This window comes from Ambystoma mexicanum, chromosome 11 (assembly GCF_040938575.1).
Source record: "Ambystoma mexicanum isolate Mex_15411 chromosome 11, UKY_AmexF1_1, whole genome shotgun sequence".
In the NCBI taxonomy this organism is placed as follows: domain Eukaryota; kingdom Metazoa; phylum Chordata; class Amphibia; order Caudata; family Ambystomatidae; genus Ambystoma; species Ambystoma mexicanum.
The window spans coordinates 1,166,746,512-1,166,773,618 of NC_090934.1; the positions used below are offsets into that span (position 1 = coordinate 1,166,746,512).

Below are 27,107 nucleotides of genomic sequence, written 5' to 3' on the forward strand. Positions count from 1 at the left end.
GCACAAGAGGCATGACTGCCCTCAAGTACAGACTGCCTCTATGCAAAAATCATCCTACCTCAGGCATCCATCCTCTTGTTCCCTCTGTTAGGAGGCAAGGGCGCAAAGGAGGATGTTTTAAGGCTTGCCGTAGCAGCGTAAACCATCAAACTCACAGGAGAGGCATGAGTGGACAGAAAGGCTGGTACTGAAGCCAGTGGTCTGGGTGTCTTAGCCAGGTGCAAGTCAACTGGTGGGCAGAGGCAGGTTTCTCCCAAATTTCCAACACTGGGACCTCCACTGCCCGGTTGAAGGCATTCATCCAAAATTTCCATCAGTTAAAACAATCTTTGGTCTGGATGGGGCTGGCAACCCAAGTCTCCACTTCCTTGGCCACTAGATGCTGGAAGGAAGCCTGTGGATTTCCCAGAGTATGTTTTGGCAACATGTCCAACTGAGGGGAGGTGTCAAGTCGACTGGCCGCTTATTGCAATTGTTTATTTGTAAAGCGCTAATACACAAGTGAAGTGCTTCAAAGCACTTCAAGGCGGGAAGGGAGTAAGGGGATATCAACGTCATTCTTATGCCTTGAAGATTCTGAATGATCTAGCAGCAATAACTAGCATAGGAGGTTGGGGGGAAGCAATATAAAACAAAAAGGTTGATCGACCTATGGGAGGGGAGCAAGCTAGGGAGGGGAGATAGAGGAGGACATGACAGACAAACATGCTAAGCATGGTGCAGCAAGGTTGTGCAAGTGCGCAGACGGAAGTGCAAGGGAGGGGGCGGGACAAGTGTGCCCAGTCCAGAAAATGCCAGCATTAAGTGCAGAGTGGGTGCCAGTCTCATGGAAGGTATTCCGAGTGCAGTAGTGCAAGGCAGAGTGCAGAGGCCCGGAGGCAAGTTCAGGACTGGCGGGGGCCTGGGCCCTGTGAAACTCTGGAGGTGCTCCAGACGTCCAGTCAGCTGACTTGACGTCTGGAGCACCTCCAGAGTTTCACAGGGGATGAGAATGAAGGAGCGAAGCAGGAGAGAGGAGGAAGGAGGTTAGCAAGGGATAGGGAGAGAAGAGGAAAGTCTTAAGGATTTTCCGGAATTTAAGGAGGTCTGGCTTAAGGCAGAGAGAGGTAGGTAGGCTGTTCCAGAGGGAGGCAGCTGCGGAGCTTAAGGATCTACCCCCAAATCTCTGTTTGGAAAAACGGCTCATCCGCAGACAGTTGGAGGAGGCCGAGCAAAGGGCTCTGGAAAGAGAGTATTTAGGAAGAGAGCGCTGTAGATAGTGCCTTATATGTTGAAGGTCAGACCCAACAGCTCCTCACTTCCCCACAGAATTCCTCAGAGAAATCCCTAATTCCTTGAAGGCATAGAGGTTATAGCCCAAAAGGGATAGGATACCCCTTTTTGTCAAAGATCTCTTCCATTTTTGTCATGAATGCCCCCATTGGAAGTGGAGTGTACCAGGGAGGCGAATCAGCAGTGACAATCAAAGTTCATGGTAAGATCGTGGAAGGAGCTAGAGAGGGTTGCTTGACGACTGTGTGGCTTGGCTCCATGATAGGTTTTTCACCTGAGTGTGCTAGTGCAGAGCGCGTAGGTGCCTTGTGGGGGTCTGTGCAGGACCCTATTGACTCATCCAGGCCCAGTGAGGACTGATGTCGCTGCTAGCGTGGAGGCCAAAGGTGTCAGCACCCAAGCTTTGGCAAAGCAGTCTAGTATCTTTAGCCTAAATGCCTCCCATTATCTGGAAGGAGGATTGATTTGGGAATGATTCCCATGGTGCTGTCAACACTGACAATATTTGATGTTCTTTGCTAAGTACTGACCATAAAGATGTAAGAGGTAGACCAACGCCGCAGCCGGGACCATCCACAATGTTTGCAGATTGTCTCACATGGGTAGCCCAAGTGGAACTCTACAGGTACAGCACGGTGCTGCTTAAGACATGATTCTGAAGGTCACAAGACGTTCTATTAGGAAGCTCCTGGTTAAGGTAACTGACTACATTTATTTTGCTGTTTTATGTATGATTTTTTCATTGTGTAAAACCCTACACAAACCTGTCAAATCTGTACTCTTAAGGCCCTAGTTTCAGGACTGTGATGCTCTACCAGTCTCATTATCCATTTCTCTACACCTACAGCTGCACAGTACTAATACCGACTCTGCTGCTGTGGCAGAAATATTGGATTTATCGTGGGGGATTTCCCCACACCTATTCTTAAGCCCCGTATGGCTCTACTACACCTGCAGGGTTACAGAAAAAGCGTTTCTCTCCGCACTACTCATAAAAGTATAGGTTGTGAGATGGGGAATAATATACCATACTGCCAAAGGACGGCAAGTAGATGCAATAACACGTTGAAAATTCAGTTTTAGATTACTCTAAGCATTTGCTTTATCACAAGGTCCACATGTAAGCAGGTTATTTCTCCCATCCCAGGCTCCACCCATGCCCACTGTACTGTACACCCCAAAGGAGTTTTCCAATTTAACAACTGCGACAAAGAAAATGCAACCACACAACGTCTACCTTCCTTACATCAAGGTATTGTTATTGATAATGGATACAGTTATGTATATGAACATGCCAATAAGAATGCTAATTGTCGTAAGCAGTTCCATGTCTTTATAACGACACCCTAAATAACGACATACATTTTAAACTACACCTGAACAACGATTTTTTGGTCCCCCCAAATCCCCCATTTCTACAGCCTTTTTACCCTCCCAACTACCCTCACCACTTTAATCCCTACCCCCACCCCAATATACACTTTTACAAAAAATTAGACTTTTTTCGTTATTTGGGTGTCGTTTAGAATGTGTGGTGTTATTTTTTTTCGTTATTAACACTGCATACCGTCGTAAGCATCCAAGGATTTCTTCAACTTTCGTCCTACAGATGTAACAGTTTACGCCCACCTTTCCCACTGCCCACTCAAATATCACACAGACAGACCAAAAAAAGTGTGAGTGCTCATAATCGCTGTGGGAATTTGATACAGTGGAAAAGCTTCTTTTGGAAGTTGTGAAATAAAATTAATCACTGATTGCCAACTTTTTTGTAATTTGAGGCAGTTCCAGCAAACATGCAAAAGTGACTTGGGAGAACCACAGCCTTCAGCAGTTCCCTGATGATCATCTTCATATTTTGTCATCTCAAGGGAGTCATGTACCATGGACAACACATCTTATAGGTGATTTCTCTGAATTGAATGCACATTAATGACTCTGTAGCACTTCACCAGATATCTCGCAGATTCTGATCTGCCAGAGGTTTCCACAGGTCTTTTCATTATACTTTCACATATATCAAGTCCACCTTAGAAATGGCAGAGATGATATTGCAGTAAATATCTGAAATCAGCCCTCAAATTGATATTTGAAGAAGGAATTTCTCAAAAGTTGCAAGTAGTCTTGCAGCTGCTTCCCCGATTGACTGTTCCATGATTAAAAGATTTAGTTGAAAGTAAAGTAGCTATCCATCCTCCGCCACGGAGTAGTTAAGTTTGCATGTTTCAAAACATTTAATTTCTACGTTGAACCAACACCTATGCTTAATCTCACAGGTGGCACAGAAAATACTCCGAGCCTCAAGGACAGGTTAAGGGTCTTTATAGAGTTATTTGTTGGTGCCTGGGTGTAACCTGCTCTTTCACGTATTGCCTCACTCTCCATCATCGCCCAGGCCGCCATAAACTGTCTAATCGCTGACTTAGAATAGCGATGGCTCACTAAATGCAGGCTCACAGACTCAACTCAGCAACAAAATCCTAACTTTCCCTAATCTCACCAAATGTTAGTGTTCCAGTAGGGATTAGGGTAGTGCCTTGCAATTGCTCTGTAGGGTTAAACTGCCTTCACTCACGCCCACTGTTACCTTACCATTATACTCTACCCTCGTCCTCTTCCTTAACTCCTCGCCACCAACCTTCTGTACCTCCAATGTTTCACTCCTCCTGTCTCCTGCCTCCACCCTTTTATATTAACTCACCACCAACTACTACATCTACTCTACTCCTCTGCCTCCAGCAGTGCTACTATTCCTCTCACAATACTCTTCCTCCTCCCATACTACTCCACCTTCCCAATATTGCTGTTCCTCCTTCCCCATTGCTGCTCTCTCTCCGTCCCTACTACTGCCCTTTCTCCTTCGCCCACTACTAGTCCCCCTCCTCCCACACTACTACTCCTTTCACGCTACTACTCAGTCACCCTCCTTTTGCCCTGCACAAGCCTCCTCATACTATCCATTCTGCACACTTGTCTCATAAGTACACACACGCACACACTTATACTGCGCAGAACCACTATCACTCCTAAGCCAATGCCTCACCTACTCTAATACTTTTATGCACAACCCTTGCTCCTTCCTTCCGCCTGCTTGTGACCTCACCCAAACAACACACACCTCCTGCTTCCTGTTCCTGGTTTAAATTACTCTACTCCTGCTGGGATTGGTTGACTTTCCCTGGCCAATCAGGCCTCATCTACTCCACCCTGGGAAAGTATGTGCTACAGGAAGTTAAACAAAAGGGACTAAGCCAAGCCCATTTTCTCCCTGCGGGCTTGCTTTGTACTGAGACGGTTGGTCTAAGAAGGCCCATGTTCTGGTTTGTGTTTCCAGGCCCCGTTCCTAGGCGTGCTCCAGTAAGCCTCAGGGCTAAGGGTTGTTCTGTCTTTTGTTCTGATCCCTGTTGGTTAAGGGAGCCGGTCGGGTGTTGTGAGTGCTCACTCCGGTGGCGGCGTTGCTCCAAGTATTCTGCACTGGTACCGCAGGATAGAAAAATCAGTTTCCCTCTCTGCCAATTGGATTTGTTGGAGGCAGGTCTGCTGAAAACCAGGTCCATCTCTGGCTGCCTTTCTTGTTTGATGCTCGTTCCAGGCTAGTTTCGGGTCCTTGCCAGGTTGCATGCAGGTCCTGCGAAAAATACGAGGTGACTGGCAAGTACTAGTTTCAGACATAGCATGAGAAATACCTGGACCAACATGAACAAGTCCTTGGCCTTGACACATTATGATTTGATTAAAAAGCTCTGTGGTGTGAGGCTACAGTAACATCTGGGTTTTCTTATAAAGGGATCACGGCTGAGTGAATCTAAAGTAGTCCCAAGTTAATAACAAGTTAACCCAAACTTCCAGCACTCATTTAGTTATGGGGTTCGGATATAGAAAGCACAAACATGACTATCTAGGGAGCCTGAGAGCCCCTCCCAATGGAGTTCAACTAACACCTGTGTCTAGACATCACCATTGTTTAGTTTAATCTACCTTACACCATTCCCCTTACATACACAACTGTGCTGCTTCATAGAATGTATTGGCCCAGGCCACTGAAGAGGTTCTCTATTTTATCATGGTCGAAGTATCATTTTCTAGAGTCTGACATTCTTCCTGGCTCATATGAAGTATGTAATAATATTTTCTTATTGCTGCAGATCTCGTCTAGGTGTTGAAAGAGCCTGAAAACAAATATAGGTGGTGAGGTAAGATGGTCATTTTAATGGCTTGGATCCTAGTAAACCAGGAAATAGTTTATTTCCTCCAGCCTGCCATATGTAGCATATCTGGGTAAATAGGCCATGGTAATTGCTTAATAGAAATCTGAAATATGCAGGCTGTGATTAAAACCCAGGCAGTGTACCCAGTTCTTTTCTCGTTTAAATGCTAACAACTACTCCGTTGCAGCTTTCATAGTTGGGGGAATGGATAATTCCAAAACTTCTGACTGTGAAATTGATCTTAATGCCAGAATTTGCCTTATCGTCATGTAATTCAATGAGGAGGGTTTTACTTGCAATGGATGTAGTCGGATTTGGTCAGGTCAATAAAATATAATTGGGAAAATGACTAACTAATTTGAATTCAGACTGGCCAAACTGTAAGTCTTCCACTTCAAGATTAGTTATCTCCCATCTAGCAACGGTTCCACGGCTAATGCAAAAAGCAAGTTGGAGTGGGGACAGCCCTGTCACGTCAAACTGCATAAATCAAAGCTCTAGTATAAATTGCCACTGACTTTTATCCTTGAAGTGGGATCACTATTCAAAATAATTTTGATGCGCACTGGCCACTTAGACACAGGAATGAACAGTGAAAAGGGACACAATTAACATTCAAAGCACACCTCAAATGACAAAACATGTGTTGACTTTAGTATTTATGATAAAGCAAGTGGTTAAAGTGATCTAACACCTTGTTTCAGGAATGAAAGGCTGTTTGTTAATACAAAGGCACCTCCATTTTGAGACAAGTGGCCATGCATGCCCAGATGCAATTTGGGTTGCAGTGCTCATTTACGGTCCCTGCACAAGCCAAACAGCCCTATACACACATACATGCCTAATACCACTAATACATAAACAAACATTACACCCATCCAGTACTACTGAAAGATCTCCAACACCCTGTATTTATGGAGTCTTACCTGTGGTCTACAAATGATTCGTTGTTCTCTGCATTGAGAGTTCCAGCTGTTGCAAACATGATGGTGGTGTCCAAATCAGCAATGATCCCAGACACAGCGCTTCCTGCAGTTATGCAAGCCTGTGTGCCTTTGTTCCCAGCTTGAAGGGCAGACAACACTAAAGAAACCTGAAAGTGAAAGGAAAATATATTTGTACCAGCAATTTGTAAGGTCGATTTTATCATTGGGCATTTTTATGGTTATAGGGTAACATGCAATCTACATAGTAGAGGTTGTTGCAGCTGTCTGTTAAAGTGAACTTTGGGGCCTATTTCAACCATATTTTAGAAAATTGCGGTGATTGAACCCTGTCCACAACATCATCTATTAAAGGTAGATCTTTGACGATCAAGGCTCACTTTCCCCACATACATTCAGTTTAACAGAATCCAAATGCATCTAGTTTGAAGAGTTGGTGTATCTGTAGTGTATTTTTATTTTCATGGCTTAAAGCCCAGATCTTGCTCGAGAGCAGCAGAGCTCTGTACAGGGTGTGGCTAGCCAGCTTATGGGCTTGTTTCTTTTAATAGTAGCGCAGCACTGTGAGGTTATGTCTGTGAGCCAGTCTGTACATCCAGTGGTTTTAGTCCTTGGTTGGAAAGGATATGTTTCGAGAAATTTGCAAATCGGGGAATTATGGGGGGTATTCCGATCAAATACCGGGATCGAGTTAAAAGGTTGAGACAATAGAATGATCGTTTACAGGTCTTCGGTTTGCGTGCGAGTTGTGATTCGAGTTGGTTGGTCGATTTGCTGCCTGAAGAGCACGTTCCACCAGATATGTGGAGCCTAGCCACAAGGTACTCCGGTGTGCTATGCGTGATTGTTTTGTAAATGATACATGCAGTTTTGAATAGTACCCTGCTTGGAGAGGAAGACAATGCAATTTGCGTAGGACGGGGTGATTCTGTCACATTTCTACACACCTTTAATAAGACTTGCTACAGGATGGTGGACTGTTTTTAGGGGAGCCAAGTGAGCAGCAGAGAGCCCAGTCAGGACGGCATTTCCCCCATCGATGTACGAGATCACAAAGGCCTGCACTATGATTCTGGAAGTCCTGTGGCAAGTTGAAGGACTAGAGTTTGCGAAGGGTGAGATTTCATATAACACATATATGTTGCTCTTACTAAATCGTTTAGCAAGCTAAAAAGGAATAGGAGCACCTTTTCAGAATTGTAGCTGTTTTTATTCTATTTTAATGCTTTATATAGTTCCTCATAATACCCACAATTTTTCATACTGTACACAATCAAGTAATGCATGGAATACGTCTTTCACAGTTGTTGCCTCTGAACGGTGGGTACCATTACATATAAATCTGTCTGCTCTCAGCCTCAACCTTACTTGATACCAAGTAAACTGAAGGGGCCTCATTATATCTCTGGCGGTACGGTAACAACGGTGTCAGTAAATTATCGGCACCATTGCTACCGCACCGCCATACTACAAGTCCTGCTCGCGGGTGCCCATCTGCCTCCCAGGTCTGACCTGGCGGGCGGACCGGCACCCGCGAGCAGAACATGATGGTAGCACCAGTACCGTTATTAACTGTCCCAGTGCTTCCGGCCCCCCCATTCCCATTGAGCCCTATGGGGCCGAATGGGAATGGGGAGTCCCTTATTAGCGGCATGCACGAATGGGCAATTACCGGGTCCGACAAACTCGGCATGACCCGGTAATTGCCCATTCGCGGGTGCCGGAAAAAATGTAACTCCGGTGGCAGCCATGCCTGTTTTACAGGCACAGCTACCTCCAGGATTATAATAAGGCTTTTTATTTGAAAAAAAAGAAAAAGAAAAAAGTCAGCACCAGGCACTTATTCAGATGTAGATGAGGAAAAAGTGTAGAAAATGGCCTCTGGGCTTTTCCCCTGCCTTCACCCATTCTGCTAACTGTAGCCTTGAGTTACTGGAAATCTCGTATTCGGAGATACTCCATAGGTATGTAGACATTCCCCAGCGACAAAGACACTCAGCGTATCTGTGGCGATCCAAACAACACGCGCATACATGTGCATGGGAAGTCGATTCTGTGCATCCACCTATTCCAGATCACAGAGAAAGGCCCAAAAACGAGTAGAGTCTCTAGATGTGGAGATTTAGCAGCAGATATACGTTTTTTGTCCTTGATTGAATATTATCACTTCTATTAAATGATCTACAATTCTTTCATTTTTGAAGGATCAATATTGGGGCAGTATAGTAATTTCTAGAAATGCAGTTATTAGTTACTTTGTGGTCTTCCACCGACCTCTTTAAGGCCATTACAAAAGCCGGGACAAAGATTGCTAACTATTGGAAAGATGTAGCGCCCCTGATTGTGCAATATTGGTTTAGAGAATTTGAAATAGGCTTTCCTTAGAATCTAATGCTGCAGAAGTAGGGCCTTTATTAGGCACATTTAAGGGTTATGGATGGAGACAGCTAAAAATGTGGTTATGGAATATGCGGATTGCGAATTTAGAATAGTTCTCCTTTCTCTCTTGATTATTTGACGTATAATAATTGATACTTTAGGCAAACTGAACTTGCATCCTGATTTGTAGGATGTTTATACATTCATATTGTACCTTTTTTCCCCCTTCTCTTTGGAAGGGAATTTTGAAATGTAACTAAAGTAAGTGTGACAGTCAGAGGGGCATAATAACCCTTCTCCAGGAATGGTGGGAGATGCAGGAAGCCAGAGCAGCCTCATTCCATTGACCAGCCCTGGGAGTTCAGGTGAGTTTGATTCCCTTCTCTGCTCCCCCCCACCCCCCAAACCCTGTTTTAGCCTTTTTTTTCTGTTTTCTTACGCTTTCTTTTCCATTTATTTCTGTGCTTTCTCTCGCACGCTTTCTTCCCCTCCTCTGGCCTTTTCCTTCCTGATCTTTCCTTCCCCATAGAACCCCCCCCCCACCAATTGGCAACCAACCTCATTATCCTTGCCCCTAGGGCAGCCCCACTGCCCATTGCAGCCCCCTCGGCTAAGGGCCCCAAGGCAAAGGGCAGCACCAACAGAAGCAGCTCCAGATCGTGTCTGCCGGTGTCAGCCAGGGAAGCAAGAAGCCAGCGGCCATCATTCAGTAGTGTGGAGCGGTCTTGGGGTGACAGCAATCAATGCACCCCACTAAACTGACCCACCTCTCTTATTTCCCATTTCAATGGTAGCCCACGATGATATTGTAGTCATATCTTACACTTATAGCATTATGTTAGCTACCCATCCTGGATAACTGCTTTAACTACCCCACCTATCTTATTACCTAATTTTAAACCCATCCAGGCACAAAGCCCACCTATACCTATCAGCCATATTCATCACTGACCTCACTTCTACAAGGTAGCCATCTTGTAACCAGTATCAGAAAAATTGATGAGTTGGTGGGAGGCCAATGCTGGGCCATTGGTGCTGAGACGCTACGAACCACATCAGGGAAGAGCCATGGTGGGGCCTGCCATGGGACAATCCAGTGCCCCAGTTGGTGAGCAGAGGACCCCACAGGGCCATAACTGGAGGTGTGAGACAACCAGGAGTGGATCCGGACACCCTGCGACCCCCCCAGGAAGCAGGCAAGGACTCAGAGCGAGGAGTCGGAGCAGCCCCGAGACCTGGGCTTGCAGCGTCCCTGCATGAGGAGATGGAAGGACCCCCAGCACCACAGTAGACGTTGCAGTGCTTGCAGGAGGAGCGGGTTGTGAGGGCTCCCCCTCCCTATAGGAGAGAAGAGGTGAGGAAGGTGGGGCTGCAACACAGTAGGGGACCCTGCAAAACCCCAGGGGCTGGTGCTGGGCTGGAAGAGGCAGGAAGATACCACGGGAAGCCAGAAGAAGACCCCAGAGGTGCACACCCAGTACCCGGTACAGTGCAAGGTGGAGGGCACGGCTGGGTGCATTGGCCCTTTCCCACACTCAGTGAGGCCTAAATGTTCTGCAGGACTTTAAGGGCCACAGCACACTGTGTTTTTGAACTTGCCAAGTGGAGTCACTGAAGTAGGCACTGTAAACCCTAGATGGAGGTGGCCCTACTCCAAGTGGTGATACAAGTTCTGGTGTTTTGAAGACACTGGACTGGTTGGAAAGGGAGCAGAGCAGCGGGACCCAGAGAATAGATCGTAGTGGCCTGAGGTGTAGAATAGTCCACCGGTGTGAAGCAGTAGGAGTGCGAGCCCAAGACTGCGAGTTCTGATACCCAGCACAGATAGTACAGTGGAGGGGCTGGGGAACCCCATGGACTGGAGTGGTTAGGAGTTCAGGCGGATGAGCTGGAAAGTGGTGCTGACGAAATTTCAATAACCCGGTGGTGGCGACATGGAGGAGGCTGAGGGAGACGGAGGGGAGTACCCCAGCTCGGCAGAGATTTGCACCATCAAAAGTGATATTCAAATGATTCCGGAAGAAATTTCGGGAATGCAAAATGACATTTGGGCTAAAGTAGCAAATCTGGCAGAGAAGGTGGACACTTTGGAGGAGCGAGTGACCGGGGTTGAGGCAAACCAAGCCTCCTCAGGGGTGATGGAATCACAGGTAGAGGTCCGTCTCTGGGAAATTGAGCAGAACGAGGAGGAAATAGGCCTGAAAATGGACCACATGGAAAACAGAAAGAGGCACAAAAACCTCTGTTTCTTTGGCCTAAAAGAGAAGGAGGGGGAAATCAATGGCTGGTCTGGAGAGGAAAATCCAGGCGATCATTGGGATACTCCTATGGTCAAAAGAAGGTGAACGAGTGGCCTTGGACCAGGTGTATCGTGCGGGTGAAGGAACAAGGGGCTCATCTTGGTATGACGTCCTTTCGTTGCAGGATGTTTTTTCGTGGGCTTTTTTACAGCGAAATTTTTTCCGAAAAAAAAACATCTCATTTTTTTGAAAACAAAAACAAAAAAACCCCCCAAAAAAAATCGACCCGCGAAAAAACATCCCGCTATGAAATGACATGGAACCCTCAGCTTGGTACTGGCCAGGATGCACTACTACTGTGACAAGGCCGAGATCCAGGAGAAGGCAAGGCAAATGGGGACTATTGACTATGGAGACCAAGAAGTGTGGCCCCCTTACTAGGTGGCTTCAGGAGAAGGGGGTGCGATATAGGTGGGGGTACCCTTTTGCAATCCTATTTGAATGCGGATGAGAGAGATATCATTTGGTCTCGGAGAAGGACATTAAACGGGCCACAGAAGACCTTACAGGGCCCCACCAGGACTGCCACGGACGAGAAGGCCCAGTGGAAGGGCGAGAGCTCTGGGGCCCACAGGCAGAGAACAGAAGGTGCAAATTGGCAGGGGCCAGGACATTTCAGAAACGTAATACCCCCTCCCCAGTAAAGGAGGCTACATGAAGAGGGGACGAAGGACCAGGCCAAAGGCCGAAATGTTACATGTGTTATGGGGGGGTCAATGGACCTCGTGCCTGGTATTCGGTTGGACATATTTGTTGGTACTATGGGAGGTAATGGGGGTGGGAGAGCGTGGGAAGTGCAGAACGATTGAGTTTGGGAGGACCGTTCCCTCGTTGTTATTGTTCTGAGCTTTACAGGATGCGTGTTTGGTAAAAAGGGAGAGGCCGGTGAATTGGTGGGAGGAAGGGAAGACCCAGCAAGGCCCCCAAAAGAGGTGTGAGCTGGAGGCGGGATAGTGGGACATCACAGGTCAAGGGGTATCCAGGGTATCCAACGGGGATGGAGTAGAGACCAATACCTCAGTGATATGGTCAACAAGTTTGAAAGTCGGATCTGGGGATAGCTGATTTGGGTTGGAGAGACAGAAAGCCTTTTAGCTCCAGACCCCCGGTGGGAGCAAGGGGTTGAGGGAGAAGAGGGGGATACTAAACAGGGTAATCAGGTCAGGGTTGACATCCCTGGAGGTTCGACTATCGAGGCCAGTATAGCCAGGATGCATAGTCGGACGCCTCAGATGGGAATGGGTGGAGGAATGGGGTGGGGAAGGGAGGAAATCCATGTAGTAGGTTTGGTGGACGGGACGGATGAGGTACCATTGGAGACATGAGAAGGGCAATTGGCGAAAGGTGAGGAAGGGGTATGGCTGAGGTGAAGATAGCCACCCTGAATGTCAAGGGACTAAACTCTCCAAATAAGAGATCACTGACCAGCAACATGTTCTGCAAGCAGCAATTGGCGATCCTCTTTTTGCAGGAGACACACTGCAAGCAGGGGGCGGAATCTGAAATAAAGGGTAAAGATATTTGCATGAACTTCTGGGCTTCCCTCAGGGACCGCAAAAAGGAAGCAATGGGTATCCTACTAAGGAAAACCTTTAGGTTGACGGAGGTCCCCAGATCAAGAGGGGGTTTTGGGGCCGGTTCCTGGGGATAAAGGGATTTTATGAGTGAACGCAAATCACATTCACTACCCTATACGCGTCCAACATGGGACAGTTGGGGTTTCTGTGCCAGATATTTGAGATGCTGGGAGGCTGGGAAGAGGGTGCCACAATTTTGGGGGGAGACTTCCACGTGGCCGCGGGCCTGCGCTAGATTAGTGGTCGGCAAAGCGGCAAGGGCCAAGAGTGGCGAGTCGAGAAAACATCGCTTTCCGGAATCTCCTGCAGGACTTTTATTGAGCTGATGTCTGGCAGAGTCACTTTCCAGGACCAGGGGGTTACACATTTTTCTCCCTGTCACTCCAGATCTATACTAGGATTGACCTGCTGCTATTCCTGCTAGACCGGGAACAAGAGGTGCGGGCACCCAAAATTGAGGTGCTCACCTGGTCAGACCACGAGATGGTGATGGGAGGGTACCAAAGCCTCAGCGGCAATTCCACTGGAGATGTAACGACACCTTATTGAGGGACCAAGGATTCTGGGATTTCCTGGGCAAGGCTACATTTAGGGGACTTCTCATTGCTGAAGGGTTTCGAAAGAAGAGGGAGAGGGGGCCGATTGAGGCCAGGCTCTGTGGAGAGTTAGCGGCACTGCATACCAAACTGGCTCAACAGGGCGTTGATAGGGAACACATTCTGGTTGAGATGCGGAACAAAGGGCAGGAGAAACACATGGCACTGATAGAGGAGGTGGTAAAAAGGCTAAGGTTTACAGGACACAGGTATTACGAATGCAGAGACATGTCAGGAGTGTTTCTGGCAAACAGGGTAAGGGACTGATGGTTGGAGAGAAGAGTGATTGGTGTGCGCAGCACTGACAGAGGTATGGTGGATAAAGGGGATGATATTGCGGCCCAGTTCGCAGGTTACTATCGGGAGCTATACACCAACCCGGTGGAGGTGGTAGTAGAGGAGATGCAGGATTATCTTGCCGCTCGACAACTCCCTAAGCTTTCTGGGGTGGAGAGGGAGGACCTTGAAGGGGAGGTAACATAAGAAAAGGTGTTGCAGGCGATCCAACGACAAAATCCGCAAGGCCCGTGGCAGGACGGTTTTACCGCAGACATTCACAAACATTATTAATCCCTATTGGCGACACCCCAGGCAAAGTTATTTAACTCTATTGTGGGGAGGGCACGATGCTGCCAATGTTTCTCTGGGCTTTAATAGTGGCTATCCCGAAGCAGGGGAAAGATATGGCAGAGTGTGGCTTGTATAGGCCAATCTCCCTGCTCAACTTGGACGCAAACATTTTTGCTAGAGTACTTGGCGTGCCGTTCAGAATCCTGTCTGTCAAATTAATTCATCCAGATCAGGCGGGCTTTGTAATACACAGGCAGGGGGCTGGCAACATGCAAAAGTCACTCCATGTTTTTAATGCTCCGCAGGTGAGGGAGGAGGGGGTGCTGCTGCTGGCGTTGAATGCCGAGAAGGGATGGTCCCGAAAAGGAAGGGATGGATGGTGGCTCTATACTCTAGTCCGACGGCCAGGGTGGTATTCAATGGGAGTGTGTCACAGGCTTTCCCGCTACAGCAGGGTACGCGACAGAGATGCCCACTCTCTGTACTGCTTTATGCATTGGTAATGGAGCAATGGGCAGCAGTGATTAAGGAAAAAGAGGAAATAAGGGGAGTCTTGCTAGGGGGACTCAAGTGCAAGGTTAGCATCTTTTTTGGACGATGCCCTCCTATATATCACCAAACCGGAGCGATCTGTCCCCTGCCTGTTGGAGAGCCTGGCGGGATATGGGGAACTATCCGATTTTAAAGTCAAATTGGATAGATTGGTGGCTTGTCGGAGACAGAGAAAGCATATATTGAGAGTTTGCAGTTTCAGGTACGCAAATACTCTTTCCATTATCTGGGATACAGGTAATGCACCACTATGGTGATCTTTTCCCTGGAAACGTCCTGCCGCTATGGACGATAGTGAAAAGGGATATAGAGAGATGGGCGAGGTTGGGGCTATCGAGGATGGTGCGTTTAAACTGTATTAAGATGGTGGTGCTACATACATTTCTATTCCTATGCCAAATGCTCCCGGTGGTGATCCCGCCACCTTTTCTTGCCTAAGTGTAGGCGGCTATGCTGAAATTCCTCTGGGCAGGGGCAAAACACAGGGTAGCATATAGGACGCTGATCTTATCAAAAGAGGAAGGGGGCGTTGGCCTCCCGGATCTTGAGACCTACTACAAGGTAACTCAGCTCAGGATCCTGGTTGATCACCTAGACCCGCTCTCTGATAGACAGTGGGTACAGATGGACAAAGCAATCCTGGCCCCGGTCTCCCTAGGTGAGTGGTTGTGGCTGCCTAGATCTCGCATCCCATGAAGGGTGCTACACCACCTGGTTTTGGAGGCTCTGTGGACCATTTAGAAGGAGGAGGGGGAATAGGTGGCTAACTACGTAGCCATCGCCTTTGAGTTGTATTTGGGCCCCACCACTTAGGGATGGGATTGAGGAACTGTTAGCATTCCAGCCCTGGTATGAGGCAGGACTGAGTAGAGCGGGGCAAATGTTGGATGGTGGTGTCTTCATCGCGCTAACATTGGACCGAACAAAGCTGTCATTCCGCTACCTGCAGCTGAAAGGGGCACTGATGGAAACCCGTTGGGGTGAAAATCTGAGGAGGGAACTTACAGGCTTTCAAGTAGCTCCTAATAACGAGGAGAGGTTCCAAGGGGCTCTTTACAGGGTTGTACAGGTTGATTCTATTGACGGAAACCAGGGACCCACTCCTGGCCAGTGTCAAATGGGGTCATGATTTGGGGAAGGAGATTGATGATGCATTATGGGTGCAGATGTACAGGAGGGTGGCATGCTCTACGATCTCCTTGCAATACAGACATCCGTAAGGGCCATGCCACGAACATCAATGGGTTGGCCCTTAAATGTATACAGGAAGATGCGTGCAGGAGGGTAAAGGGGTATACATTTATGGCCTCAATTGATCTGTTGGCCGCATTTGACTGTGTTGATCGCAGCAAATTATGGAAGAAACTGGCATCATGGGGATTGCCAGAGGGCCTTCTGAAACCTATTCAGGGAGTCTACGAGAACTTTGGGATTCAGGTTTGCCTAAGCCAGAAAGGTGATGTTTCACAACAAATCTGTTCCCACCGGGGGGTTAGACAGGGTTGTGTGCTAGCCCCCTGGCTTTTCAACCAATACATGCCAGATGTGGCGCAGAGCTTGATGTATGAAGGGTTGGTAGCGCCTAAAGTAGGTCAATCAAAAATCGTATATGGCTTGAGATACGCCTACAAAAGGCTAAACTTCTGCAATCCCAGATTGTGAAAATAGATCACAAATTTGGTAGGTTCTCGCTAAAACCAACAATAATTGTGGCCTGGCACGATAGTGAACATTTTGGATAACATTGAGGAAAGAATATGGAGACGGATCCTCGTCATACCAAATGCTGTCCAACTAGCGGCAATTCGGTATGAAATAGGCAGTGTATCACTCCGGGCCAGAGTGCAATGGCGTTTATTGTCACTATACGCTAAGATCTTGGCCCCTTCTCCTAAAACCCTATATGAGCTGATGGGAAATAATGTGAACTTGACTGCATGTTTGTTAGATCTTAAAAACAAATGTGACACAATCCTCCATAATATTGGCTCAAATTTGGACACTCTACTCATCAACCCGATGTTAACTAAAAGACTGTTGCTGGATTACGATTGGATTATGATTGGATTTTGACCACAGATGCCTTCCACTCTTGTGAATCATTGAGCCATCTGGCTCATGAACTTAAGTGCCGAGGGTCCCTCTCTTCAATCCTTCTCCAATTCCACAATAGGTATTATTGTGGCCTGCTTCTAAGAGTAAGATGGAACATTTTACCGACTAAGTATATTCTCCTCAGAAGGAAACAAATACTCTCAGACGAAAGTGGTTGAAGGTTCAGTCAATTAAAACCACAATGTATAAAACATCTTGTTCTGGAATGTGAATCACTGAAAGATCTAAGGGATTAATTTCTGGTTACATTGAGAGACTATCATTTGGGATGAAGTAGTCTAATGCTCTGGAAACATTGTCTTAGTATTCAAAATACCCATGAGGGTTTAGCTCAATCAGGTTTCATCAAGGGCATTGATATTGCCTAGACTGAAAAGGCAAATCCTGAGCTGTTAAGTTGTTAAATAAGCTATCTGGGTTCTAGGATTTTGAGGTCTATCTCCTCTTGATGGGACTATCACCTGAGGCATTCATAATTCCCTTATCAGTATGGGTTATTTTTTCAGAATATATGTAAATTATGACTTAAATCATGTGATTCAAATTACTGAGACTGATCGTAATGTGCTAACCAAGAAATGGCTCAATGTTGTCTTGTCTGTTATGTTGGATTTTAATATTTGGCACATAGGTTTTTTTCTGGTTTAGCTCTGGATTTTAGGTTCTGTTTTCTTTTTTTACTTGATTTTTTTTCTCTTTATGCTATGTAATTGGCAGATTTAACGATTCCGTTATATATGTAATGTATTCATCTGATTTTGTATTTTATTGTTTTAACATATGTTGTACATAGTTAGAGGAATGTGTGTTTCTGAATGGTATAAGATTCTTGCTACTTCTTTATCTTTTTCTTCCTTTTCCTCTTTTTATGAAATTTAAATCTGAATTTGTAAAGGTTTGACTAAACCAATTGGAATAAAAAAAAAAAACGTTAAAAAAACCGACATCAAGCCTTGAAGCTGTTACACAGATGGCATTATCTGCCCGGCCGGAATAGCCAGGATGTGCAAAGGTTACGGACCCTCATTGCTGGAAATGCCACAGGGAAAAGGGTGACTATATTCATATGTGGTGGGGCTGCCCAGAAATACAGCTATATTGGAGGGAAGTTTTATCGTGGATAAAAGAGGTAGATGGGATCCAGAGTGAGCTCTCATCATGGCCCCTCCTCTTTGGGTTATGGCTGGAGGAGGAAACGGAGCTGGAAGAGGGGCAAATGCTGCAGATCATGCTGGTTGCTGCTAGATGTTGCCTAGTCCAAAGGTGGAAAAATCCACTCATGCCGATGGAAAGGGAATAGGTGGCAAAGATCAGAGCAATATACGATATGGAATACCTCATGCACCTTCTGGATGAGTCCCAGTCCAACATTGAGGGACAATGGCTTACCTTTTTTGAGAAGTATGGAACATGAGGGGGAAGTGGGGAATATGCCCCGAGGAGAGGGGTTCGTGATGGTCTTATCGGTTATGACAAAGCCATGGTCTCCTTGACATTCTGGGAGTTGACAGGGTAAATGTGACCCACTGAGAAAGGTTTGGGTATGTTTGACCTTGTGCAAATTGCCTGTGGCAATTTGACCTAAAAAAATTTGACCTTTTGACCAAATTGACCTCCATTGTTAAGGATGCTGGGGACACCCCTGCAGCCCCCTTTTGACCCACTTACATGAACATGAGGAGCGGAGGACACCCCTGCACCTCATGTTCAGGTAAGTAGGTATTAGCCTATTTGACCTAAAAGAAAAAGGTCAATTTGGACCGGATGCAAAAAAAGGTCAATTTGGACAACTCAGAAAAGGTCAATTTGGTCAAAAGGTCAAATGTTTTAGATCTAATAGGCTAATGCCGTGAGAAATGGTTGTAATGCAGGCCTGAGGGCCTTCAAACTGTCCAGAGAAGGGGTGATCCCCCTGGTTTGTAACTTTGGGAGTCTACTAGCGCTCACTGCATGGGGGAGGGAGATTGAGGGGGTGGTTGGGGTGGGATGGAGACAGGCAGTGGGAATGTAATTATGGGGGGCTGGCCTTGGAGGAGAGGTTTCACAATGGTTTGTAATGCAATATTTGAAATGCTAATAATGTTTATTCCATTCTTTAAAATTAAAGGACTTATATGAAGTGGGACTTCTGAGTACTTCTCTGAGCAGCACTAAAACAATGTAATCTTTGGCACTACGTCAGGGAACAAAAAAATTCTCAATTTCAAGGTTACAGTTTCCTTTGGCAAAAACGAGGAAAATAGTGTCCACAAAATTGTTGCACACTCACAGGGCACAAAGAATTCATAGCTGTTAGAAAGAATATCTTTATAATAGGGAGTTTCAGAGGACAAGAATGTAAGCTCAAAAGGAGCCGCCATCAGAACTGAAGAGACCAGGTAGCTTCAAGTCCCGTGAAGTCTCATCACAAATGGATACAAGGGAATGAGTTAAACAAACCCCTCAAAAACTGCATAATGCAAGGAATCAAAAGTTATGAATGCTGCCCACGGGTCTTTTGAAAACATATATAGGAGTGTTAAAGCAAAATCAATATCCAAAACTCTGTTCTGGGTAGCAGGGTGTACCTGGTGGATCCTCTGCAGCTGCAAAGGAAAAAACGATCGTCCACATCCTGAAAAATTAAGATCCTGCATGCACATTCAGAGACTTTTCATAGGGCTTGAGACATTGAAAATCATACATTGATGTGATACATTCACTTAGTTACATTTGAACATCATACTTCCTCCTAACAGAACATCATGTAACCTTGAGCACTACACATTAGCAGAGCCTCATTTCCAGTTTACACGCCACCAATCCTAAGCACGACACATGTTCTTTGCTTTAAGCTATGTATGTACATGCATTAGCTGGCCGGTGACCACCAAACCGTATGCAATCACTGCTGTGCTTGGACTGAGGCAGAGCCTCGCCTTGATGCCCGAGGTTCTACTCTCGCTATATAGGGCATAGGCTCATTCTGAACAGGGTCTTGCATCAAAACTGCACAGCATAATATGTCTTTTCTACACCAGCAAGTCATAGGCTCTAGATGCTCTGCCGTTTTACTAAGCAATAGTCATGGTTGCTGACTACCCAGTTCAGAATGCATAGCGCCTTTATAAAAATCATAAAATATGAATTAAAGTGTCAGTGTCCCTTCTTTTGTGATTTTAACAACAACTCATAATATATTTTGGATCAAGAGAGCTAAGGTTCTTTAAGTGGGCCCTTTATTAATATGACCCTACCTGAACTGAATGCACCAACGTAAAAGAGACATATGCTTCCTCGTGCACAGTTGATTTCCACCATGGTGAAGAATTATTTGCTAACCTTCTTTTCTGTTCACTTGTGCTCACATTCATTTAATAATTTCTTCTAAATTAGCTAATGTTCGTTTAGTCTTGTCAGCTTTGACGTCCTCTTGATTAGGATAAATGACAAAATTATATTATTTCCTTGTCTTACAAGACACGGGGAAGGTGAAATGATTACACTGGACAGGATTATTTTATTTAAAAAACTTTATTCTTGGCGGACACAAAATTAACAGCAAATAAGTAGTAGTCATTTCGTACATGAAGAAAGACCTTGAGGCTCATGCTTTTACAGGACGTATGGCAGCAACAGCATAGAACAGCATTTGTGAATCTGTGTGCCCCACATAGATATAAAATCATGTCGAGTCCCATTCCCACCCAAATCGACCCTTAAGAATCATTAACAATAGACTGGAGGCTGGTCAAGTAGACCCGATATTCATACCATATGTCCTTTGGTCAGGGAGCGTGGCGATATAAAGGTTTTCACAGTTCTCAACCCAAATCATGTCGGAAATCCAGTCCCTGCCAAGTCGTGACACTGCATCTTTCCACCTTCTTAGTACACAACGCTTAGCAACAATGCACCCCATATTAAAGGAAGCATCTAATTCTCAGCTCTGGGACATTTTCCCACACTCCGAACAAAACACTCATGGGCGAATATGGCAGTGTGCAACTCTCGATTTGCGATACGGTGTCTACCACATGCATCCAAAACCCCTGTTGTTTACAGCAGCACCACAACATGTGCAGATGATCCGCCTCCTTCTTGTGGCATCAGGGAATCTGCCTTCAGTCTCTAGATAGATTTTCTTAAACCTGCTGGGGGTGTAATGTAATCTATGTAGTATCTTGTACTGGATGAGTTTAAATCTAGAATTTAGCAACACAGTCTTGGTCAGCGAGCACATCCGGGCCTACTGTTCATCGGACATATCGACCTGTACCTATTTTTGCTTAGCAGAGGGTGTCTGCCTAACTGATTTATCTGCAATCAACCCATAGAGTGTGGCAAGTATTCTACGGCATCCCCAGGAGTTGGAGATATATGCTAGGAGCTTGTCCTCTGGAGCTTCAATAGGTGAGCCCTCCTAAAGTTGGAATAACGCTGCCTGGAGTCTATAATATTGCAGGATTTCAGCCGTAGTGCCTGTGTGTCCCTGTTTCCAGGTCTGCATGGTGAGAAACATCTCCACTGAAAACAGGTCTCCCACGGCCCGATACCCCAGTTTTTCCCTTGAGAAGCGGAGCCAGCTGTCCCACGTGGGTTCCTGTCCAGGGAACCGCCACAGCGTGAGCCATTTGTAGTAAGGGTGGGCTATGCCTGCCTTGCAAAATATTCTCTGCCATGCCCCAAGAGTGGTGTGCACTGGATCAAATGGGCAGTTATCCATGTATGCAGTGGTAAGGAGGGTTCTGGTGTCAATCTTATCAGCCGCCAGGCACTTGGGCCGAACGTGCAGTAGGGTTCCCTCTCCCCTATACCAGTAAGATTCAAATTGCGCTAGGGCAGTGAGTCAATTGTTCTCGAAATGGGGTGCAGCAAACCCTCCCCTGTCATACGGCTGTGCCAACTCTGCCAATTTTTTCCGGACTTCATCTGCGTGCCAAAGGAACTGGAGAGGGATCGATGAAGTGCGGTGAAGAACTCTTTTTCTGGCCATAGCGGCACGTTGGTGAATAAATACAATAGTTTAGACAAAAGGATGATTTTCACCAGCACTCTGCCCACCAAAGAAAGTGAAACATTCCTCCATCTGGTTACTTTGTCCAACACGTATTTCTAATGATCTGCATAGTTCAGTGGAGGAGGGACTCTTTGCCCCTAGCTAGCCAGACTCCCAAATATTTGATGCTGCCAGGTGTCTATTTAAGAGGATAGACTCCTTGTGGCCTAGCCGTTTTATCGGTCAGGGGAAATATCTCAGATTTGGTGTAATTAATCGTGAATCCCGAATGTGCCCCAAATTCCATGATGTCCTGCATTATTGGGTCCAAATTAATATGCAAATCTCAGATGTACAGTAAAATGTCCTCTGAGTATTGGAAGACAATCTCTGCCGGTCGTGCAAGCCTGATTCCCCTCCTCCCGTGGCGCTCCCTGATCATATCAGCCATGGGCTCAATAACTAGAGCAAACAGCAATTAGGAAAGAGGGCAACCTTGGCGCGTTCCCCTCCCCAGGAGAAGCGGTTTGGACAATTGGGATTTGACAAGTACCCTAGCCATGGGTCGCATGTAAAGAAGCTTAATATAACCAATCATATTTGCCCCAAGCCCGCATTTTTCTGGGATGAGAAACAGATACTCCCACGACACCATGTCGAAGGCCTTCTGCACGTCTTGTGTAACCGCCATGGCAGAGGCACCAGGGGACATGCGGGATATGGTGTTAAACAAACAGCACACATTAAGTGCATTAGACCTTTGCGGAATAAATCCTGCCTGATCGGCATGAACCAAGTGCGGCATCAGGGGAAGGAGCCTATTAGCTATAATCTTAACAAAAATGTTGTGGTCTATATTCATTTATGGTAGTGGTATATATGACCCACGCTCGTTTACCGGTTTTAGGAGGATCGTAATGGTGGCTTCTCGAAGCGACTCTGGAAGGATGGAGCAGGCTAATGCCTCTTCTCATACATGCAGTAGGTGAGGGCCAGTATCACCCCAAACTCTGCATCGAATTCAGCAGCCCGCCTGTCTAGGCCAGGCGCTCTGTCCCCGGTGAGGTCTTTGATAACTGCCATAATCTCTTCGATACCCCATTAATCTGTTCCCTTGTTTTAGGAAAGATTTCTCTGAATGCCACTTTTCCTCCATTTATGGAACCCCCCTAAACTTTTTGCTTTGTGTCCTGTCCTGACTTTTGCCAGTGGAGCACAGCCCTCAGCTGCACTCCACTGGGCTTTCGCTCATCGTTACGGGGAAACTGACACATTCTTCAGGCTGTCGGTACTGAGAAACTTTGTTTCTCTTTGTCTTTCGACTGGATTGCCACTTTTGGTAACATTTTATCACTGTTCAAAGTACATTACTGTACCGAGCAATGGGGTCCTTGTGATTCCTGGCGCTAGTCATCCCGTAAGGATTTTCTGGTGCCTAGGAACAGACTGGTGGCAGCAGAGGCTTGTTCTTGTATTTTTACAACTTTTTACTGACCCATGCCACGCTTACTGCGTTTGGATCCTGACTGTGGCTAGTGTTCATCATGGCTGTGCCACAAGGTCCTTTGTCTGTTCCTTTGGCCATTTTGTCCTTTGGCCTTCCCCCTGGTATTTGTGACCTGGGACTTCCTTATTTGGGCATGCAGTTGCCCATAAAAGCTGCTTCTTTCACGGGCTACCGCAGGTCACATGTGTGGGTACCCAGGAAGTGGGCTGAGACAGTCTGGTCCCAATCCACACTACTGGTGCCAGGATGTCTGGTGTACATGATAGCATGAGAGCCACAGTGGGACCTGATTAGACCATTGCTGGTGTGCATAAGTGGGGAAGATCTCCTCATTGGCTGACCGGTTGATAGCACTCGCCAGACTTTTAGATATGGGATGGGTCCTAAACTCAGACCAGCAGATCAGCAACAGGTCCTAATTGGCCTGTAGATGGAGCCAAGTATTCAGAAGAGCCGAGCAGATGCAAGGACTATCCAGAACTGCGCTGAAGAAGGATGGCACCCTAAGCCTGCTGTTGTACCGGTAGAGCCCTGCTTTGCACTCCATCTCAGAAGTCCTGCAAAGGTACTTCCAACCTTTGGAGTGGTGGGAGCAATCACACTCAACGCCACGTGTTTGCCCTGCAAAAGAGCCTATTCAGAAGTGTCCCTGGGCCATCCAATGGACTGTCCAGCTCAAACCATAGTCACTGTGCAGGAGCATTACTGTGTCAAGTTTTGAATAAAAACCAGGCGGAATTCTAACTTGCTCTGTACAGCATCTTTTCATCAAAGTTCATTGTCCCAGCTGCTTTGGCCCGCCAGAGAGAAGGCTTTGTCAGATCATGAGCGTTGGGTGCCCCTGTGTCACTGTGTGACGCTGAAGGCGGTTATCCCGCGTTCCTTCTTGTGCCCTGCGACCAGCTGCACCAGTGTTTCCTTTGTTATTCAATGGAATCGAGAAATACAGCTCCTGCTGCAAACCCGACCTGCATCTGCACCCGCACTGCCTGTGCACTTTGAAGCCGAACCGAGGACGCGAAAATCGAACCTCTGATGACCCCTTCCAGACCTGCCAAGTTTTGACCGAAACCGAGCTAAGGGCTGTGAGTACAGAAACCACTTACCAGTGGCCTCTTGTTCATCCATACCGTTTTACGCACAGAGGATCCTTTGTGGTCCTCCCTTTGGCTTGGGTAGCCTCTGCTTCCTCAAGTCCTCCGAAAGTTGAGAATAGCTTGGTTCATCGCAGCAGGTCCTCCCCTGACTGTTGAAACCTGTTTTCACCATTCAGAATTCTGTCCCCAACTTTTCCAGTTCTCTAAAAGGGGACTTTGTGAATTGTACGCACAACTGAGCACTTTTTACTTGCGCATTGAACACTGAGCACAAGGCTCCATTCATTGTAGAGCTGGACTTATAAAGTTAGGGCTTTCAACTTCTAAGTTTGTCTGTGCTCTGTAAGTTATTTGCCCTTTCCTTTGCATGTATTGGCAGAGTTATTAACTTGATTGCATTGACTCCAGTTATTGTATATATTATACACTAGCTGTCCCCGGCCACGCGTTGCTATGGCTCAGACTGGTTAAATGGAAAAGAAAGAAAAGAGAAAGCGCACGTTTGTAATATGTTTAATTTGACAATGCTTGTGGGTATTTCTTAATGGCTCTGGCAGTTCTCCAAGTTGAGGCAGTTTAATTTTCACGGCGGCGCAACACATTCCTTTAGTTTCTCCATTAAATTTCAGAGCCTTGCAATAAGGACACACTTCAGTCATGGTGCCGATGAGAATATGCCGGCTCAAACTATAATCATCAGCTGGGTTGTACCGGAATGCAAGGGGATTGTAATTGTGTGATTTCTGACACGGAGTCGGCTTTGACTCTGATCTGCTGTTTCTCATTGACGTCTTTCAGCCACTCTCAGCCTGTCGCGTTCATTCTGTTGAGAACGAAGCAGATCTGAACCTGCAGAACACGATCGCCATGCTTGCAACCGTGCATCCTAAAGTCTGGCTGCACGTCGCTCTGCTGCTTCCTCGGCACATATTTGAGCCATTCTAAATCAGAAACATTGAACTGGAATCGTAAAATAGCGTGCGTTGCTTTTACGTCCAACCGATGGCGCTGTTTTGCAGTAAAATGTTCAGTATAGCGTGTGTTGCTTTTACGTCCAGCAGATGGTGCCGTGTTTCAGAAAAAGCATGTTTTACTTGTCACAGGTGTGACACCTATGTATAGTAGGTATATAAAAACATGCGCCTACTCAAATGCAACGTTGTGTCAAAATTTCAAAGCCATCGGTGAAGAACTTTTGAGATTTAAGATTTTGAGCAAACAACATTTACATTTTTATTTATATAGATTGTACGTGTGTTGCTTGTGTGGTATTTTGCTATTGCTTTTCATTATTTATTTGTGTTTATACTTGAGCCTAATGAATAGTATATTTTCGTATGCTTCTGTCTCATAGTAATTCTTGGTGTTTCACTGTGTGTGTGCTGTGAGAAACCTGAGGGTATTCTCTGAGGTAAACCTCAAGAATCCCTTATTCAGGTGGCCAGGGAAGGGCTGACGCTCCCAGATCCCAACCCTGGTGGTGGAGGAGCGAGGGAGGATCACCTGGGTAGGGGAAAACCAGCAGCAGAGGAGTCAGGCACCACGTAGGTGCTCACACTTAGGGAACTCTGGCGATTACCCAGTTGTTGAAAGTACGATAACCAGAAGGCCTTGGAAGAAGGCGAAAAGGAGGTCAAAGGGGTCATACAGGGGTCTTGCAAAATCCTCTCTACCGTCGAAAGTCTTTGACCAACAGATGATTGAGAAGCGAAAGGGAAATGAATCCTGCTTGGTGAAGTGAACTGTATATCGTAGAAGTTGGCAAGAGTGAAGGCAGCGCAGGGATGCTAAAGAAAAGGGCCAAAGCCTGAAGTCCATATGAACAGTGTGTTGGCAGAAGGGAACCCTACTAAGGGGTGTCTGCAGTGAAATGTTCTGAAGAGATGGCCAGAGCGAATCCAGCGGAGGGAGGCCGACATACAGCAGTGAATCCTGCGGTACTGTTTAAAAAGACATTAAGATTCATGAAAACAAGAAGAATTGCAAGATAAAGAGAAGTGAACTGTCCTTGTCATTTGGGGTCCGAGCCCGGTCAAGGGAGATCCAGGGCTGAAAAGTCATCATTCAACGTTTATTAAGAAAGTAACTGTTTAGTTGATTTATTGAATGCAACTTGTGAGGGGTCGACGCCCAGAAGAGGGGAACCAAGGGGTGAAGCCATCACCCAAAGTATTGGAGGAACCAAACTTTGTGTTTGTTTGCTGAGAACTTCAGACCTCGAAGGCCAGAGACTTTTCCATCGAAGAGACGGATAGCTGATGCAGAACTGGGAAAGCTCGAGTGTGTGCTGTGCTCAGGAAATCCACCTTGTCCCGTGCTCAAAACGTGGTTGAATAGAGAACCCTGGCAATCACATCCTGACTTATTATTTTGTGAATACTTCTTTCTTAAGAATGTTATCCTACACGTCTTTTGTATTTAGCATACGGATTACCAATAGGTTTTTCTTAGTAAAGGCCTTTTATTTTTTGACACAACGCAACTAGGACTGTCTTATTTTTCATTTGATGGTCGACACTTGCTCCCATCTTAGATTTAGGTTAGGTGTTTTTCCACCCTGCATTTACAGTTTAATAAACACCCTTGAACTGTGATCACTTGTGTCTGTCTTTACTGTTGCCACCATGAGTTTGTTACAGTGCTCACTGAAGACCGCTAATCACACTCACTCCCCTTGGGATTTAGCGTTGACTGCTCTCCAAGCTACCGTGAATTGGTTTGGTTATTTTCCCAGAAGTGTCCCCTGTTTCACTAACAAGGGTGGCCTCCTAAACATCTATCCATCAGTCCAGAGTATAGAAATCTATTCTAACAAATTGGTGTACAGCAGTGAGGATAAGATCTGAGGTACTTTTGTGTTGCACACTGGTGTAGTACCTGCATTACAGTTACACAGTAATACAGTGGCCCTCATTCCGAGTTTGGAGGTAACCATGGAGCGGTTAGCTCCATGGTTGCCTCCCAACTCGTCCCAAATCCGGCCTAGTGAATGGAGTAATTACCGGTCCATTC

At 46.3% G+C, this 27,107-nt stretch overlaps 1 protein-coding gene across 11 annotated transcripts in view; it reads right to left on the reverse strand.

The window, feature by feature from the left end:
- The window catches only part of TLN2 (talin 2), a 7,472,684-nt gene that overhangs the window by 3,178,285 nt on the left and 4,267,292 nt on the right, over nucleotides 1-27,107 (reverse strand). For all 11 annotated transcript variants that reach the window (XM_069624483.1, XM_069624482.1, XM_069624486.1 and 8 more), the window contains one exon: nucleotides 6,407-6,573. In XM_069624483.1, coding sequence (XP_069480584.1) covers nucleotides 6,407-6,573 — 167 coding nt within the window. The remainder of the gene's footprint in view (nucleotides 1-6,406; nucleotides 6,574-27,107) is intronic.